The sequence below is a fragment of the Scyliorhinus torazame genome, chromosome 14 (genome assembly GCF_047496885.1).
Source record: "Scyliorhinus torazame isolate Kashiwa2021f chromosome 14, sScyTor2.1, whole genome shotgun sequence".
Taxonomy (NCBI): Eukaryota; Metazoa; Chordata; class Chondrichthyes; order Carcharhiniformes; family Scyliorhinidae; genus Scyliorhinus; species Scyliorhinus torazame.
The window spans coordinates 643,744-663,501 of NC_092720.1; the positions used below are offsets into that span (position 1 = coordinate 643,744).

Below are 19,758 nucleotides of genomic sequence, written 5' to 3' on the forward strand. Positions count from 1 at the left end.
ACGAGCCGACACAGATTCAAATTAATGGGGAAAATGAGGAGAAGTGAAGTGAGGGAATAATTTTCACCCAAGAGGTGTTTGGAATCTGGAACAAACTTTCTGAGTGGTGGATCCAGTTTCAATTGAGGTATTCAAAAGGGAATTGGATTGTTAGCTTAAACATGTGCAAGGTTATGGTGACGAGAGAGGGCAGTGGGACTAGATAGATTGCCCTTTTGGAGGATCAGTGCAGACTCGATGGTCAAATGGCTTCCTCTTCCACTGTAAAGATTAGTGATTCTGTGAAGTCAGAATGGCGTGTCTTGGAGGGAAACCTGCCGGTGGGGGGTGCTGTTCCTATACATCTGCTGCCTTTGGCCTTTCAGACAGTAGAGATGGTGGGTTTGGAAGGTGCTATTGAACTGCTGAGTTCCTGCAGTGAATCCTTTGGGTGGCACACCTCCGGTTTGACACCTAGAGCTTCGCTGAGTGAGAATTAGAGCAAAGGCTAAACATGACAATTAACAGTAACAGAAAATCCACACTGATACGATTGATCATTAGGTTAAATATTTATTTGAACAACTATTTGCTTCAACAATCTGAGGTTACATATGTTTAAATGGTATAATTTAAACGCGTGTATGTGAACAGCAATGTAGCGTTCACAAGCACCAATCCTTGAAGTTGCCAAGTTAAAGCTGTTAAAAAGATCTCTGGAATTTTTGGCTGAATCAATTGAAGGACAAAGTACAAAACTAGAGACATTATCGTAAACCTTTCATAAAACAGAGTCAAGCATTGCTGCAGTGTTGTGTTCAACTTGGAGCAGCTCACTTTAGGAAGGAGAATGTTTTCAGGGATGTGGAAATTCTGTTATTTGGAGGGACTGGAAACGCTGGACTTTTCTCCTTCAGACAAAGAAGATTATGAGGTGGTAAAAATTTTGAGGGGTTTTGATGGAGTAAATAAGGAGACAACTGGCTAAGGAATCAATAATTAAAGGACATAAGTTTAAGGTAATTAGCAAAAGAATCATATGGGAGATGAGAATACGTTTTTGGAATAGAGCTTTTGTGATTTGTGCTGTCTGAAAGGTTGGTTGAAGTCGGTTCAATGGTCAATTTTGAAGGTAATTAGATTGTTTACTTCAAAAGGAAACATCTACAGAACTATGGGGGGAAAAGCAAGAGAATGGAATTCATTGGAAAACTGTTAGAACGAGCTAGTCGAGAAGTAATGTCCCCCTTCTGGACTGGAAACATCTGTTGATTCTTCTATATCGATCTGGCTCAGTGAACTATGTGCATCTTTCAGCAGGTATGTGCTGGCATTCAAAGCTGCATCATCCTTCTCACCATGTGGGGGAGCCCAGTAATAATTCATCTGCAGCCCATTAGCAAGTTCAGCCAGGTAGACCCGCCCGTCAATCCAGTATGGGCTGACGTCCGTCCGCTTCGGTTTCAGTCGCCCAGATTTTAATAGACTTGCAAAATCCTGAAATATTAAATGAGAAAGTTAAATGGCACTAAGCTGGTCAGCTGTTGTCCCAAATGACATACTTTAACTTTCCTTGCTCCTTTCGAGTTTCAATAATACTCATTAAAGAATATGAAATTCTGGTTCCTGTCCAAGCTCTCTGACACAAGACAATCACCCTCTTCATCTTGGAATGTCAATGTAATTGTCCAATTATCTGACCCTCATACTTTACCCAATTCAAAATGCATGCTGGAAAAACACAGCATTTTGAGGCACTAAGATTCTGTGCTAAATTAACTGCTCCATGTGCAGTGTGGTTTCGGGGTGGGTGGTTTGGGAGGTGGCTGGGTTCTGGGCTGGAGGAGATCATGAACGATTTGCTTGAACATCAGGATCCATTAAACCCCTTGGCATGACCAGCCCTGGCAGATTACCCCTCAACTGCTTTCCAGGCCAATTCTGTGCCATGGACAAAAACATTTGCTACAATGTCAATTCATTTTGCCACCAAACCCACCATTGTTTATGGTCTTTGACATTGTCCCAGGTAGGTAGCATGCCCCTTTAAGGGGGTGGGTTCCCAGATTGTCATGTGACCCACTCGGCCAATGGGCGGGAGCATATGAACCCTGGGGCGGAGTACGGTTTTCCCAGTTGGTCAGGAATTTGGACTCTTGGACAAGGGTAACTTTTTTATCTCACACCTTGTATATAGTTATTACTTTAATAAACTGCTATTCGTTAATCAACTTGGTTGTCACCCGTCTGCCAGGGTGTTACATTCGGGCCTTCCTACTGAAGTAACTCATTCAGCAGTCTGTCAGTGTCAAAATACCTCCTTTTGGCAAACGAGAACCATTTGACCCCAATACAGAGAAATGGGCGCGAGATGTCGAATGCCTCTGCTTTTTTTTTTAAGGCCAACAAGAGAAGAGAAGCAGCGGATAATCCTATTAGCAGCCTCCGGGGCTCCCACATATAATCTGATTAGGTGTCTGACTTCTCCAGAAGCTCCCGACTCAAAAACCTTCGATGGGCTTGTGGGATTAGTCAAGGGAATAATCACCAAAAGCCTTCAATGATAATGCAACAATACAAGTTCAATTCAACAACAAGGGACACAGGGAGATGATTGTGGTGTTCGTGGCATGCCGAAAACAAATGACTGAACAATGCACTCAATGACATGTTGAGAGACAGGCTGGTCTGTGGTGTTAACGACGCGGCCAGACAAAGAATTGCTAGCAGAGGCAGAGATTGCCTTAAAGAAGGCATTAGAGGTCACCCAGACTTTAGAAAGTGCTGTGGTTGGGGGGTGGGGGGACGGGGGAATGGAGTTACAGAACGTGCAAGCAGGCAAGGTCCAGCAGGTTTGGTGCGAAGCCTCTGGCAGTCTTGCCGTTAAAGATGAAGAATTCTACTGGCGCAGGGGTGACCATCCCCAGGAAAGTTGTAAATTCAGGGAAGCGACATGTTCTGCCTGCAATAGGGGCGGCACATTATGAGAAAATACAAGACTGGCAGAGCCACAGGGGGCCAATAAAAAGAAAACTCCGACGCCAGCACATAGCATTGAGAATAACTCTGGAAACCGATGTGAAGTTTACAGTTTAAACAAAATAAAAGTGAGAAAGACACCCCCAATGTTGATAATGGAGGTGGACACGGGGGCCTCCACTACAGTTGTCGCTATCATTATTTGCAAGGTGGGATCCAGCCCCTGAAGTTAAAAGCACGATGGCCAGGATGGTCAGGTATTCTGGGAAGCTTTAAGAATCCTGGGAATAACCACAATGCCCGTAGGCTACTGGCACCAGTTCAAAGTGCATGTTAGGTGGGTTGGCCATGGTAAATCGCCTCTTAGTGTCTACGGAGGTGCAGGTTAGGTTATGGGGTTCCGGGGATAAGGGGAGAGGGCAAGGATGGACATTTGAAGGGTCGGTGCAGACTCGGTGGGCCGAGTAGGGATTCTATGATTCTATCAACTCAACTGCAGTTAATGGAAATGAAAGTCTCTGCCCAAAACATAATTAGCTAGCCTCTTATCCATCCGCTGGTGGAGAGCGAGGTGACAGAAACCTGCCCCACCCACTCACGCTTTAACTTTAAATGCTCCTTGTCATTCAAATGAGGGTCTTGTAACAAGGCTCTGTCTACGTTCTCCGTTTTAAGGGCAGTTTCCTTTGATAGGATGATGAATTCCTCGCACGTTCCAGGAGGGAAGTTTTAAATCACCGGCTGCCATTGCACAATCCACCACATTCTCCATCGGCTGACGCTGGAATCGGGAAACGCAATTGGACGGAGGATCGGTTTCGCCGCCAAAATCATGGCAGGCGCTGATTTGACGCCAAATCACAATTCTCCGGTATCTCGACAGCGCCGTCAATGCGTTCCGCTCCACACACACAGTAAACACCGTTCGCATCTCAATAGGATGCCTGACATGGTATTCCCCGGATCCTCCGCAATTCTCCACCTCCACGGCGGCAATTCCCGATGGCAAGGTTCACTTGTGCTGGGCTGGGAATTGTGAGGGAGAGCGAGGAGGTCGGACACAGAGAGGCGCGACCGTGTGCTGCCGGTCCTGAAACTGGCATGGTCAGCTGGGGGGGGGGGGTGACAGGTGGTAGGGCCGTGGGACCAGGGTGACCCCCACAGGACTGGGGTGGCATTCAGAGATGGACCACCATTGCCGCGTCCTGCAAGCCAGCCATGGTTCATGGTTCGCAGTGATTGGGGGAGGGGATGTGAAGGCGGGATTGTGGGGGGGGGGGGGGGGTCGCATGGAGTTGGGGGAAATTGAGCCCTTGGTCTCTGGATTACTAGTCCAGTGACAATACCTCACTGTGTGGGAGGGAGAGGGTGGGCAGGACATGGGGCCTGGGTAGGCATTGGAGGCCCCCAACGTGTGCGCCAAGGCCAACACGTACGGGTTCATGGGATGGAGGATGATGATAGCCCGCTCTGCGATGAGCTCTGTGCTCCACATCGTTAGACAATGTCTGACTCATGCCCACAATAGCATCTTCCATCCCTGCATGTGAGCTGGCCAGTCCATCACACAGTCACGTCGAATCCTTGGGGTAAGGGTGCTGGGGATGGTCGGGGTATGGGGATTGTTGGGGGGGGGGGGGGGAGCACGGTCCACCTACAGGGCCTGCATTCATCCCCCACCCCCACTCCATCTGGCCAGCATTGACCGCCACACCCCCACGCCCATCAGGCAGAGCACAGAGGCAGGTTTGAACGGTGTGAACAGGTGTTTAATGTGAAGAGGTATATACAGTCTACACCCTGTAACTAAACTGTGCCCTTCACCCGTGCCAACCTAACCGGTGTTTAACTTTCTGGCCTTATGGGCCCTAACATTACATCTAGGTGGTTCGCTCAAGTACAGCAGGAGTGGAGGTGGCCTGCTGTGACTCCTGCCCTGCGACAAGGGACCCTGTTGGCGCACGTCTCCTGGGGGGGTCCAGCCTGGATGGACTCGGCCGCTGCTCGGCGTCCCGGCTGGTGTGGTGCCACCCTGTTCTGCCCGCTTCCCACCAGATGCGGCAGGGACAGGAGGGGAGCAGTCCGAGGTGCTGTGCTGCTTTGGCACCTCCACTTTGGGGGTCACTGGCATGGGCCCCATCTGTGAGAGGGCAGCCCTGTCCTGGGCCTCGGCCCCCGCCTGTACAGAATGCCCCAGGTCTTCACACACTGACCCATATCCAACACCATTGCCTCCACCCCCGGACGACACCCGTGCGGTGTCGGCCTGGGTGGCACCCATGGCTGGCATCACCCCCTGCACGCAGATGGACTCCTCCGCCTGCCCCTGCAGGTGCTGGAAGCCGGCCATCCCCTCCCGTAGTCCCTGGCTCTCTGCACCGGCACTGTGGATGGGACTGGATGTTGCAGGAACCCGGGACCAGTCTGGGTGGCAGCTGGTTCCTGGAGCCAGTCTGCCCTCCGACCGTCCGGCCCCTCGGCTGCTCCTACCTCCACCTGCTGCACCAGACCGACTGTGTGGTGTGCATCAGATAGTGTCCCAGGAGGCTCTTCACTAATTTACCCAACCGAGGTGATAGTGTTTGAGATGGTGGAGGGTGTTGGAGAAGCTGTGACGGAAAGTCCGTGTCCTCCTCCGACCCGAGCTCGGGGTCTCCTGAGTCTCGGGCGGAGGGCTGGTGGTCCGGCTGCTCTCCCCGTCAGTGCTCGGCTGTCTGGGGGCATCGGCTCCGGCACTGGCTGGGGGTGGGGGGCTCCGGATGGACCGGCCCCATCTCCGGCTAGGTCCTGTAAGAGACAAGATGGCAGAATGGAGGCATGGGGGTGGGGTGGGTTGCGGGGGGGATTGGATTGGATTGGATTTGTTTATTGTCACGTGTACCGAGGTACAGTGAAAAGTATTTTTCTGCGAGCAGTTCAACAGATCATTAAGTACATGGGAAGAAAAGGGAATAAAAGAAAATACATAATAGGGCAACACAACATATACAATGTAACTACATAAAGACTGGCATCGGGTGAAGCATACAGGGTGTAGTGTTAATGAGGTCAGTACATAAGAGGGTCATTTAGGAGTCTGGTAACAGTGGGGAAGAAGCTGTTTTTGAATCTGTTCGTGTGTGGTGGAGGTGGGGAGGGGTGTGGGGAGGTAGGGGTGGGGGTGGGGGGGAAGTGTGTGGAGGTGGGGGGGGTGGTGGGGAGGTGGGGGGGTGGGGAGCTGGGGGTGGGGGGTGTTTGGGGGGGAGGTGGGAGGGGTGGTGTGGGGGGATGGGGAGGTGGGGGGTGGGGAGGTGGGGGGGTGTATGGGGGGTTGGGAGGTGGGGGTGTGTGGGGGGGGTGGGAGGTGGGGGGGCGGTGTGGGGGGATGGGGAGGTGGGGGGGTGGGGAGGTGGGGGGGTGTATGGGGGGTTGGGAGGTGGGGGTGTGTGGGGGGGGTGGGAGGTGGGGGGGCGGTGTGGGGGGATGGGGAGGTGGGGGGGTGGAAATGGGGGGGGCAGTGTGGGAGGATGGGGAGGTGGGGGTGTGTGGAGGTGGGGGGCGGTGTGGGGGGGTGGGGAGGCGGGGGCGTGTGGGGAGGTGGGGGGTGTGGGGGTGGGTGGGGAGGTGGGGGGGGGTGATGTGTCGGGTGCTCTGGATCCGTGGAACACATACAGGCCACCAACACTTAAAATAGTGCAACACTATTTTATTAAGTTAGAAACTGTTGAACATACTTTCACTGTGGGTTAACACGATGTTAGATTAAACTAAAGACCTATGCCTGTCCGAACCAGTCTATGCACTCAGCACATGGTGAATATCTGTGCTGCAGGCTGTAAGCTCTGTCCTCCTAGCTAGCTGCAGCTCGAATGAGCGGGAACTTTGATGCCCCCTGTCTTTATAGTGCGTGTGCTCTCACTGGTGATTGGCTGCGGTGTTGTGTGTGTTGATTGGTCCCACTGTGTGTCCATCAGTGTGTGTCTGCACCATGATATACTGGTGTATATTATGACATCCCCCCTTTTATAAAAAATGTATGTGTGCGGCAATAAATAATGTGTGGTGAGAATGTTCCTCACTACGTGTGGGGTGCGCAGACATATTTACAGGACTCCGTACATGAGAACTAAGCTATTTACATTGGAAGGTGCCTGGTGCAGAGAAGCAGTATACAACAAGAGTAACGAGATCAACACTATATACAAACCAGGGAAACGATCAAACAAAGCAACAAAACAATTCAGAGTCCATGGGCGCGATTCTCCACTCCCATGCCGGTTGGGAGAATCGCCTGGGCCGCCAAAATTTCCGGGGACGCCGGTCCGACGCCCTCCCGCGATTCTCCCAAGCGGCGGGAACGGCCCGGTCGAGTTTCGCAGGCCGCAGGCCGGAGAATCGCCAGAGACACCGAAAAAGGCGATGCTCCGGCACCCCCGCTATTCTGAGGCCCGGATGGGCCGAGCGGCCAGGCCAAAACGGCGGGTTCCCCCGGGCGACGTCCACACCTGGCCGCTGCAGTCGTGAGCGGTGCGTGAACGCTGGGTGGGGGGCGGCCTGTGGGGAGCGAGGGGGGTTCCTGCACCGGGCTTCACCTGGAATGTGGGGTGGCCCGCGATCGGTGCCCACCGATCGTCGGGCCGTCCTCTCTGAAGGAGGACCTCCTTCCTTCCGCAGCCCCGCAAGATCCGTCCCCCATCTTCTTGCGGGGCGGACGTAGAGAGGGCGGCAACCACGCATGCGCGGGTGACGTCCGTTATGCGGCGACGCTTTTACGCGGCGACAAGGCCTGGCGCGTGTAGATGACGCGGCCCCGAAAATGGCCCGTTGTCAGGGCCTGAATCGGTCGGGACCGGGGCCGTTCCGCGCCGTCGTGAACCTCGACGGCATTCACGACGGCGCGGCCACTTCGGCGTGGGGGTGGAGAATCCCGCCCATTAAATTTGAAAAGTTCATAAATCTAGTCTCTGACGTGGGCGACGAATTCTGGTTGACCGCCTCAAGGGTGGGTCGAGAGCCGCCGGTTCAGGAGCGGGCTGGACCGCGTCAGAGTCAGGGGGAGGCAGAGTGACAGGGAGCTCTGAAAAGTCCATGGCAGGGTCAGCAGGAGGGCGAGGCGACACTGGAGGATCACGTGGCGAGCGTGGAACGAGGCGAAGGGCGCGTCGATTGCGGCGCAGAATGGAGCCATCCGGTAGACGAACCAGGAACGAGCGGGGGGCCACCTGCCGAAGGACAACAGCGGTTGCAGACCAGCCCCCATCCGGAAGATGGACGCGGACGTTGTCATCTGGAGCCAGAGCCGGGAGATCAGCTGCACGGGAGTCATGAGCCGCCTTGTGCTGTGCACGAGACAGCTGCATCCGGGCGAAGGACCGGAACGTGGTCGAGGTCTGGGACATGAATGGACGACACCGTCGTCCTCAGGGTGCGACTCCTGAGTAACTGGGCTGGCGACAGGCCAGGGGACAGTGGAGCGGAGCGACAGGCCAGCAAGGCAAGGTAGAAATCGGACCCAGCATCGGCAGCCTTGCAGAGGAGCCGTTTGACGATATGTATTCCCTTCTCCGCTTTGCCGTTGGATTGGGGGTACAGGGGACTGGATGTCACATGGGCAAAATTGTACCGCCTGGCAAAGTTGGACCATTCTTGGCTGGTGAAGCAGGGGCCATTGTCCGACATAACCGTGAGCGGGATGCTGTGTCGAGCAAAGGTTTCCTTACACGCACGAATGACTGCAGACGAGGTGATGTCGTGCATCCGTATCACCTCCAGGTAATTCGAAAAGTAGTCCACGATCAGGACATAGTCTCTACCCAGCGCGTGGAACAGGTCGATGCCCAGCTTGGTCCATGGTGACGTGACCAACTCATGGGGCTGCAGGGTCTCACGTGGTTGGGCCGGCTGGAAGCGCTGACAAGTGGGGCAGTTGAGCACTGTGTTGGCGATGTCCTCATTAACGCCGGGCCAGTACACTGCCTCTCAGGCCCGTCGGCGGCACTTTTCCACGCCAAGGTGGCCCTCGTGTAGTTGTTCCAAGACGAGCTGCCGCATGCTATGCGGGATGAAAATGCGGTCCAGTTTTAGAAGAACCCCGTCTACTGCCGTCAGATCATCTCTGACATTATAGAATTGAGGGCATTGGCCCTTGAGCCACCCGTCCGTTAGGTGGCGCATGACACGCTGTAGCAAGGGGTCAGCCGCCGTCTCGCGGCGAATTTGGACGAGGCGTTCATCCGTGGCAGGTAGATTGGAGGCCGCGAATGCCACATGGGCGTCAACCTGGCAGACAAATCCCGCTGGGTCACACGGAGTGTTGACAGCCCTGGAGAGAGCGTCGGCATTGATTAGGTCTTTGCCCGGGGTGTATACCAGCTGGAAGTCATATCGCCAGAGCTTGAGAAGAATACGCTGGAGGCGAGGCGTCATGTCGTTCAAGTCTTTCTGTATTATATTGACCAGCGGGCGATGGTCGGTCTCGACGGTGAATTTAGGAAGTCCGTAGACATAATCGTGAAACTTAACCACACCGGTCAGAAGGCCCAGGCACTCCTTTTCTATCTGCGCGTAGCGCTGCTCCGTGGGGGTCATCGCACGTGACGCATATGCAACGGGGGCCCATGATGAGGCCTCATCACATTGAAGGAGCACTGCCCCAATGCCGGATTGACTGGCATCGGTCGAAATTTTGGTCTCCTTTGCTGGATCAAAGAAAGCGAAGACCGGGGCCATGGTCAGTTTTGTTTTGAGTTCTCTCCATTCGCGCTCGTGGGCAGGGAGCCATTGGAAGTCTGTCGTCTTCCTGACCAGGTTCCTGAGAGCCGTGGTATGAGAGGCGAGGTTAGGGATGAATTTCCCTAAAAAATTGACCATGCCCAGAAATCGGAGGACCGCCTTCTTGTCCTCTGGCGTTTTCACAGCTGTGATGGCAGCCACCTTGTCCGCATCGGGCTGCACAAATTGGGAGATGTGGTCCCCGAGGAACTTAAGTTCTGTCTGACCCAAAGAGCATTTGGCCCTGTTGAGGCGGAGGCCATGCTCATGTATACGTCTGAATACGCACTGGAGGCGACTAACATGCTCCTGCGGGGTGGTGGACCAAATGATTATGTCATCGACATAGACGCGAACACCTTCAATGCCTTCCATCATTTGTTCCATAATCCTATGGAACACTTCTGATGCAGAGATGATCCCGAACGGCATCCTGTTGTAACAATATCTGCCAAAGCGGGTGTCAAATATGCAGAGTTTCCTGCTGGATTTATCGAGCTGGATTTGCCAGAATCCTTTTGAGGCATCAAGTTTGGTAAAGAGCTTGGCGAGAGCCATCTCACATGTGAGCTCTTCGCGCTTGGGAATTGGATAGTGCTGTCTCATAATATTGCGATTTAGATCCTTGGGATCAATGTAAAGTCTCAATTCGCCGGAAGGCGTTTTTACACATACCATGGAACTGACCCAGTCGGTCGGTTCCGTCACTCTGGAGATCACTCCTTGGTTCTGGAGGTCCTGCAGCTGCTGCTTGAGGCGGTCCTTAAGGGGTGCTGGGACCCTGCGAGGTGCGTGCACCACAGGCGTGGCATTCGGTTTTAATAAAATCTTGTAGGTGTATGGGAGCGTGCCCATGCCCTCGAAGACGTTGTGGTGCTGGTTGATAATGGTGTCGAGCTGCGCCCTGAAGTCGGTGTCCTGAAAGGCAGATGCGTCAGCAGGAGAGAGAGAGTGAACTCTCTGAACTAGCTTCAACAGCTTGCATGCCTGCGCGCCAAGCAGGGAGGCTTTCGAGGAGCCCACGATTTCAAAGGGAAGGATGGCTTTGCGTGACCTGTGCGTCACTTCAAGTTGGCACGAGCCACTGGAAGCAATGGCATTGCCATTATAATCTAATAGCTGGCAGGCTGATGGAAGGATGGCTGGTTTGACACAAAGGCTTTGGAGGTCAGACCGCGCAATGAGATTGACGGAGGCACCAGTGTCCAGGCGGAATCGGATTTGGGACCGGTTGACCGTAAGGGTGGCACACCACTCATCGTTCGGATCGATGGTGTATACCGATAGAGGCTGGATTCTTTGCTTCGGGGACACCCTGTTTTTTGTAATGATACCGACTCGACAGGTGCCTTCGGGTCCTCGGTGTCAATGTCGGGTAGCAGGTCCGCACCGGGCTCGGTGACCGTGGGTTGAATGGCCCGGATATTCCTGCGAGGCTGGCTGGAGCGACAAGAGTTGGCAGGCTGAGCTGATCTGCATAAAGCAGCCTAGTGGCCAAGTTTGCCACATCGCAGGAATCGTCGGGATTTGGCAGGACATTGCCGCTTTAAGTGGGCGGAGCCACAGTTGCCACACGTTGTAGCGTCAGTACATTTGCTGCACCACAGCGCATGCGAGTGTGGTCGTACGTGGTGCGCGCCTGCGCAGTACGTTCGTCAATGTCGCCGTCCCCTCGTTCGGTGCGCACAAGCGCGGGAGTCCGCGAAAAACGAGCGAAATGGCCGCCATCATCCAGGCTGAGGCCCTGGAGTTGCTCGATTGCTTGGACCCGTTCTGCCTTGTGGGGACCTTGTCGCGCCGTTTCAGCCGCTTGGATGTGGGAATACCGACTAGTGGTGTGTTCGTGTAGCACGCAGGTCTCGATGGCGGTCGCTAGGGTGAGCTGCTTTACCTCGAGGAGCTGCTGGCGTAGGGGGTCCGACTGAACACCGAAAACGATCTGGTCGCGTATCATGGAGTCGGAGGTGGGCCCGTAATTACAGGACTGCGCAAGGATGCGGGGGTGGGTGAGAAAGGACTGGAAAGGTTCATCCTTACCCTGCAAACGCTGTTGGAATACATAGCGCTCGAAACTTTCATTATGCTCGATGTTGCAGTGAGTGTCAAACTTGAGGAGGACCATCTTGAATTTTGATTTATCTTCACCATCAGGAAAGGTGAGAGAATTGAAAATGTGGATGGCATGGTCCCCGGCCGTGGATAGGAAGAGAGCGATCTTCCTGGTGCCTGAGGCAGCTTCCCGGTCTGTGGTTCAAGGTAGAGCTGGAAGCGGTGTTTGAATATCTTCCAGTTGGCCCCCAGGTTACCGGTGATGCGGAGCGACGGCGGCGGGCGGACGCTGTCCATTTTGCAGGATGGCTGTATGCTGGTGGAAGGCAGATCACTTGCAGGTAGGTCTGAGAAGTTCTAATATCCCTCAACTCCTGGTATCATGATGTGTTGGGTGCTCTGGATCCGTGGAACACATACAGGCCACCAACACTTAAAATAGAACAACACTAACATTAAGTTAGAAACTGTTGAACATACTTTCACTGTGGGTTAACACGATGTTAGATTAAACTAAAGACCTATGCCTGTCCTAACCAGTCTATGCACTCAGCACATGGTGAGGACCTGTGCTGTAAGCTGTAAACTCTGTCCTTGTAGGAGGCTGCATCCCGAATGAGCGGGAACTCTGATGCCCCCTGTCTTTATAGTGCGTGTGCTCTAACTGGTGATTGGCTGCGGTGTTGTGTGTGTTGATTGGTCTTGCTGTGTGTCCATCAGTGTGTGTGTCTGCACCATGATATACTGGTGTATATTATGACAGGTGGGGGGGGGGGTGGAGATGGGGGAGGTGAGGGGTGTGTGGGGGGGATGGGGAGGTGGGGGGGCATGGGGAGGTGGGAGGTGTGGGGAGGTGGGAGGTGGGGGTGTGTGTGTGAGGGGGGTGCGGGTGGGTGTGGGGGGATGGGGAGGTGGGGGTGTGTGGGGGGATGGGGAGGTGGGGGTGTGTGGGGATGTGGGAAGGTGGGGGGGGGGAGGGGTGGGGGGGGTGGGGGGGCTGTGGGGGGAGGTGGGGTGCCAGGGGCAAGCGCTGCCAACTCACCGTGGCCACCCTGAGGAGATCGTGGAGTTTCTTCCGGCACTGCTGGCCAGTCCGGGTGACGTTACCCACGGCGCTGACCGCGCCTGCCACCTGCGCCCAGGCACGACGAACAGCGGGCGTTCACAAGAACATAAGAACATAAGAACTAGGAGCAGGAGTAGGCCATCTGGCCCCTCGAGCCTGCTCCACCATTCAATGAGATCATGGCTGATCTTTTGTGGACTCAGCTCCACTTTCCGGCCCGAACACCATAACCCTTAATCCCTTCATTCTTCAAAAAACTATCTATCTTTATCTTAAAAACATTTAATGAAGGAGCCTCTACTGCTTCACTGGACAAGGAATTCCATAGATTCACAACCCTTTGGGTGAAGAAGTTCCTCCTAAACTCAGTCCTAAATCTACTTCCCCTTATTTTGAGGCTATGCCCCCTAGTTCTGCTTTCACCCGCCAGTGGAAACAACCTGCCTGCATCTATCCTATCTATTCCCTTCATAATTTTATATGTTTCTATAAGATCCCCCCTCATCCTTCTAAATTCCAATGAGTACAGTCCCAGTCTACTCAACCTCTCCTCGTAATCCAACCCCTTCAGCTCTGGGATTAACCTAGTGAATCTCCTCTGCACACCCTCCAGTGCCAGTACGTCCTTTCTCAAGTAAGGAGACCAAAACTGAACACAATACTCCAGGTGTGGCCTCACTAACACCTTATACAATTGCAGCATAACCTCCCTAGTCTTAAACTTCATCCCTCTAGCAATGAAGGACAAAATTCCATTTGCCTTCTTAATCACCTGTTGCACCTGTAAACCACATTTTTGCGACTCATGCACTAGCACACCCAGGTCTCTCTGCACAGCAGCATGTTTTAATATTTTATCATTTAAATAATAATCCCTTTTGCTGTTATTCTTACCAAAATGGATAACCTCACATTTGTCAACATTGTATTCCATATGCCAGACCCTAGCCCATTCACTTAACCTATCCAAATCCCTCTGCAGACTTCCAGTATCCTCTGCACTTTTTGCTTTACTACTCATCTTAGTGTCGTCTGCAAACTTGGACACATTGCCCTTGGTCCCCAACTCCAAATCATCTATGTAAATTGTGAACAATTGTGAGCCCAATCCCTGAGGGACACCACTAGCTACTGATTGCCAACCAGAGAAACACCCATTAATCCCCACTCTTTGCTTTCTATTAATTAACCAATCCTCTATCCATGCTACTACTTTACCCTTAATGCCATGCATCTTTATCTTATGCAGCAACCTTTTGTGTGGCACCTTGTCAAATGCTTTCTGGAAATCCAGATATACCACATCCATTGGCTCCCCGTTATCTACCGCACTGGTAATGTCCTCAAAAAATTACACTAAATGAGTTAGGCACGACCTGCCCTTTATGAACCCATGCTGCGTCTGTCCAATGGGACAATTTCCATCCAGATGCCTCGCTATTTCTTCCTTGATGATAGATTCCAGCATCTTCCCTATGACCGAAGTTAAGCTCACTGGCCTATAATTACCCGCTTTCTGCCTACCTCCTTTTTTAAACAGTGGTGTCACGTTTGCTCATTTCCAATCCGCCGGGACCACCCCAGAGTCTAGTGAATTTTGGTAAATTATCACTAGTGCATTTGCAATTTCCCTCGCTATCTCTTTTAGCACTCTGGGATGCATTCCATCAGGACCAGGAGACAGGTCTACCTTTAGCCCCATTAGCTTGCCCATCACTACCTCCTTGGTGATAACAATCATCTCAAGGTCCTCACCTGTCATAGCCTCATTTCCATCAGTCACTGGCATGTTATTTGTGTCTTCCACTGTGAAGACCGACCCAAAAAACCTGTTCAGTTCCTCAGCCATTTCCTCATCTCCCATTATTAAATCTCCTTTCTCATCCTCTAAAGGACCAATATTTGCCTTAGCCACTCTTTTTTGTTTTATATATTTGTAGAAACTTTTACTATCTGTTTTTATATTCTGAGCAAGTTTACTCTCATAATCTATCTTACTCTTCTTTATAGCTTTTTTAGTAGCTTTCTGTTGTCCCTAAAGGTGTCCCAGTCCTCTAGTCTCCCACTAATCTTTGCCACTTTGTATGCTTTTTCTTTCAATTTGATACTCAATTTGTTCCTCCCGGGCCGGGATACAGGATCATCTGCCTCTCCTCCACGGCCTCCAGGAGGGTGTCCAGCTCAGTGTCCCTGAACCGTGGCTGCTCTCCTTGCAGCCATCTTGTTGGCTGGGATGGTGTGTGGGGGGGGGGGATGGATCATTTAAGTGTGGCTACGGCGTGTGAGTCTCATGTGCGGCAATCACAGACCCGGCGAATCCGGCGCCGCTGTGCTTGGAACCGGTTGCGTGCCACGTGGCGATGGTGCTGACCTATTCAGAGTTGCTGAATCGCTGCAGCTGTTGCGCCATTTTTGCTGCCGTAAAACACCACGGTCCCCACGCCGGCGTCAGCACTTAGTCTCAGAAACAGAGACCAGCCCCTTATCTTTTTCTGTCTCTTCAACAATTAGTTTCAACTTTGTGTCTGCTACTGGCAGTGTTCAGTGATCATGTTGATGTGAGCCTGTACATCTTCCCCAGCGTAGCAGACATTGCGTACTGTTGGAGCTCTGGATAAAGCATCAGCTACCACTATATGTTCGCCAGGCGTGTATATCAACTCAAAGTCGTATCTTTGAAGCTTTATCATGAGACGCTTATTCGTGGAGACATGTCATTCAGATTATTTTTACTGATTGCAACCAGTGGTCTCAACGGTAAATGTCGGTAGGCCATATATATATATATATATATATTATATAGAACATAGAACGATACAGCGCAGTGCAGGCCCTTCGGCCCACGATGTTGCACCGAAAAAAAAGCCATCTAACCTACACTATGCCATTATCATCCATATGTTTATCCAATAAACTTTTAAATGCCCTCAATGTTGGCGAGTTCACTACTGTAGCAGGTAGGGCATTCCACGGCCTCGCTACTCTTTGCGTAAAGAACCTACCTCTGACCTCTGTCCTATATCTATTACCCCTCAGTTTAAAGCTATGTCCCCTCGTGCTAGCCATTTCCATCCGCGGGAGAAGGCTCTCACTGTCCACCCTATCTAACCCCCTGATCATTTTGTATGCCTCTATTAAGTCTCCTCTTAACCTGCTTCTCTCCAACGAAAACAACCTCAAGTTCATCAGCCTTTCCTCATAAGATTTTCCCTCCATACTAGGCAACATCCTGGTAAATCTCCTCTGCACCCGCTCCAAAGCCTCCACGTCCTTCCTATAATGCGGTGACCAGAACTGTACGCAATACTCCAAATGCGGCCGTACCAGAGTTCTGTACAGCTGCAACATGACCTCCTGACTCCGGAACTTAATCCCTCTACCAATAAAGGCCAACACTCCATAGGCCTTCTTCACCACCCTATCAACCTGGGTGGCAACTTTCAGGGATCTATGTACATGGACACCTAGATCCCTCTGCTCATCTACACTTCCAAGAACTTTACCATTAGCCAAATATTCCGCATTCCTGTTATTCCTTCCAAAGTGAATCACCTCACACTTCTCTACATTAAACTCCATTTGCCACCTCTCAGCCCAGCTCTGCAGCTTATCTATATCCCTCTGTAACCTGCTACATCCTTCCACACTATCGACAACACCACCGACTTTAGTATCGTCTGCAAATTTACTCACCCACCCTTCTGCGCCTTCCTCTAGGTCATTGATAAAAATGACAAACAGCAATGGCCCCAGAACAGATCCTTGTGGTACTCCACTTGTAACTGAACTCCATTCTGAACATTTCCCATCAACCACCACCCTCTGTCTTCTTTCAGCTAGCCAATTTCTGATCCACATCTCTAAATCACCCTCAATCCCCAGCCTCCGTATTTTCTGCAATAGCCTACCGTGGGGAACCTTATCAAACGCTTTGCTGAAATCCATATACACCACATCAACTGCTCTACCCTCGTCTACCTGTTCAATCACCTTCTCAAAGAACTCAATAAGGTTTGTGAGGCATGACCTACCCTTCACAAAGCCATGCTGACTATCCCTGATCATATTATTCCTATCTAGATGATTATAAATCTTGTCTCTTATAATCCCCTCCAAGACTTTACCCACTACAGACGTGAGGCTCACCGGTCTATAGTTGCCGGGGTTGTCTCTGCTCCCCTTTTTGAACAAAGGGACCACATTTGCTATCCTCCAGTCCTCTGGCACTATTCCTGTCGCCAATGATGACATAAAAATCAAAGCCAAAGGTCCAGCAATCTCATCCCTGGCCTCCCAGAGAATCCTAGGATAAATCCCATCAGGACCCGGGGACTTATCTATTTTCAGCCTGTCCAGAATTGCCAACACCTCTTCCCTACGTACACAATGCCATCTATTCTAATAGCCTGGGTCTCAGCATTCTCCTCCACAACATTATCTTTTTCCTGAGTGAATACTGACGAAAAATATTCATTTAGTATCTCGCCTATCTCTTCAGACTCCACACACAACTTCCCATCCCTGTCCTTGACTGGTCCTACTCTTTCCCTAGTCATTCGCTTATTCCTGACATACCTATAGAAAGCTTTTGGGTTTTCCTTGATCTTTCCTGCCAAATACTTCTCATGTCCCCTCCTTGCTCGTCTTAGCTCTCTCTTTAGATCCTTCCTCGCTACCTTGTAACTATCCATCGCCCCAACTGAAACTTCACACCTCATCTTCACATAGGCCTCCTTCTTCCTCTTAACAAGAGGTTCTTTGGTAAACCACGGTTCCCTCGCTCTACGCCTTCCTCCCTGCCTGACCGGTACATACTTATCAAGAACACGCAGTAGCTGATCCTTGAACAAGCTCCACTTATCCAGTGTGCCCAACACTCGCAGCCTACTTCTCCACCTTATCCCCCCCAAGTCACGTCTAATGGCATCATAATTGCCCTATATATGGAATTTTTCCAGAACAACTGTTTCAACCTGTGCATATCTGCACTCAGACCCCGTCATTGACCCGAGAAGCATATGCCACATGTTTCCAGTTGTTTCCATCTTCCTGTTGCAGCAATACTGCACCTATACCATCCTTTGATGCATTAGTAGATATTTTGGTGCTCCTTGTTGGATGAAAAGCATCAGCACGGGCGTGGGTGTAAGAACTTTCTTTAGCTGGAGCCACTCCTGCTCATGTTGCTCTGCCCAAGACAAATCATTCACTTTCCGTACGATGTCTCTGAGACGCTGTTTTGGCTGAGATGCCCATCATTTGTAGTAATCCGTTTTTATCCGTCAGTCGGGGCATGTTTAGTATGTCACTAATCTTCATTTCATCTGGCCCTAATCCGTGAACAGAAAGCTTGTCACCCAGGAATAGAACATAGAACATTACAGCGCAGTACAGGCCCTTCGGCCCTCGATGTTGCGCCGACCTGTGAAACCACTCTAAAGTCCATCTACACTATTTCCTTATCGTCCATATGTCTATCCAATGACCATTTGAATGCCCTTAGTGTTGGCGAGTCCACTACTGTTGCAGGCAGGGCATTCCACGCCCTTACTACTCTCTGAGTAAAGAACCTACCTCTGACATCTGTCTTATATCTATCTCCCCTCAATTTAAAGCTATGTCCCATCGTGCTAGACATCATCATCCGAGGAAAAAGGCTCTCACTGTCCACCCTATCCAATCCTCTGATCATCTTGTATTCCTCAATTAAGTCACCTCTTAACCTTCTTCTCTCTAACGAAAACAGCCTCAAGTCCCTCAGCCTTTCCTCATAGGATCTTCCCTCCATACCAGGCAACATTCAGGTAAATCTCCTCCGCACCCTTTCCAATGCTTCCACATCCTTCCGATAATGCGGCGAGCAGAATTGCACGCAATACTACAATTGCGGCCACACCAGAGTTTTGTACAGCTGCAACATGACCTCATGGCTCCGAAACTCAATCCCTCTACCAATAAAAGCTAACACACCGTACGCCTTCTTAACAACCCTCTCAATCTGAGTGGCAACTTTCAGGGATCTATGTCCATGGACACCGAGATCTCTCTGCTCATCCACACTGCCAAGAATCTTACCATTAGCCCAGTACTCTGTCTTCCTGTTATTCCTTCCAAAATGAATCACCTCACACTTTTCTGCATTAAACTCCATTTGCCACCTCTCAGCCCAGCGCTGCAGCTTATCTATCTCCCTCTGTAACTTGTAACATCCTTCCGCACTGTCCACAACTCCACCGACTTTAGTGTCATCTGCAAATTTACTTACCCATCCTTCTACGCCCTCCTTCAGGTCATTTATACAAATGACAAACAGCAGTGGCCCCAAAACAGATCCTTGTGGTACACCACTAGTAACTGGACTCCAGTCTGAACACTTCCCATCAACCACCACCCTTTGTCTTCTTCCAGCTAGCCAATTTCTGATCCAAACTGCTAAATCTCCCTGAATCCCATGATTCCGTATTTTCTGCAGTAGCCTACTGTGCGGAACCTTATCAAACGCTTTACTGAAATCCATATACACCACATCAACTGCTTTACCCTCATCCACCTGTTTGGTCACCTTCTCAAAGAACTCAATAAGGTTTATGAGGCACGACCTACCCTTCACAAAACCGTGTTGACTATGTCTAATCAAAATATTCCTTTCAGATGATTATACACCCTATCTCTTATAAACCTTTCCAAGATTTTGCCCACAACAGAAGTAAGGCTCACTGGTCTATAGTTACCGGGGTTGTCTCTACTCCCCTTCTTGAACAAGGGGACAACATTTGCTATCCTCCAGTCTTCTGGCACTATTCTTGTAGACAAAGATGACTTAAAGATCAAAGCCAAAGGCTCAGCAATCTCCTCCCTAGCTTCCCCGAGAATCCTAGGATAAATCCCATCCGGCCCAGGGGACTTATCTATTTTCACACTTTCCAGAATTGTTA

At 51.2% G+C, this 19,758-nt stretch overlaps 1 protein-coding gene across 2 annotated transcripts in view; it reads right to left on the minus strand.

Moving 5' to 3' along the window:
- Positions 1-532: 532 nt before the first annotated feature.
- lrrc34 (leucine rich repeat containing 34) overlaps positions 533-19,758 on the minus strand; it is a 96,811-nt gene continuing 77,585 nt past the window's right edge. For both annotated transcript variants that reach the window (XM_072473617.1, XM_072473616.1), the window contains exon 11: positions 533-1,476. In XM_072473617.1, the coding sequence (XP_072329718.1) occupies positions 1,195-1,476 (282 nt within the window). In that variant the 3' untranslated portion in view covers positions 533-1,194. The remainder of the gene's footprint in view (positions 1,477-19,758) is intronic.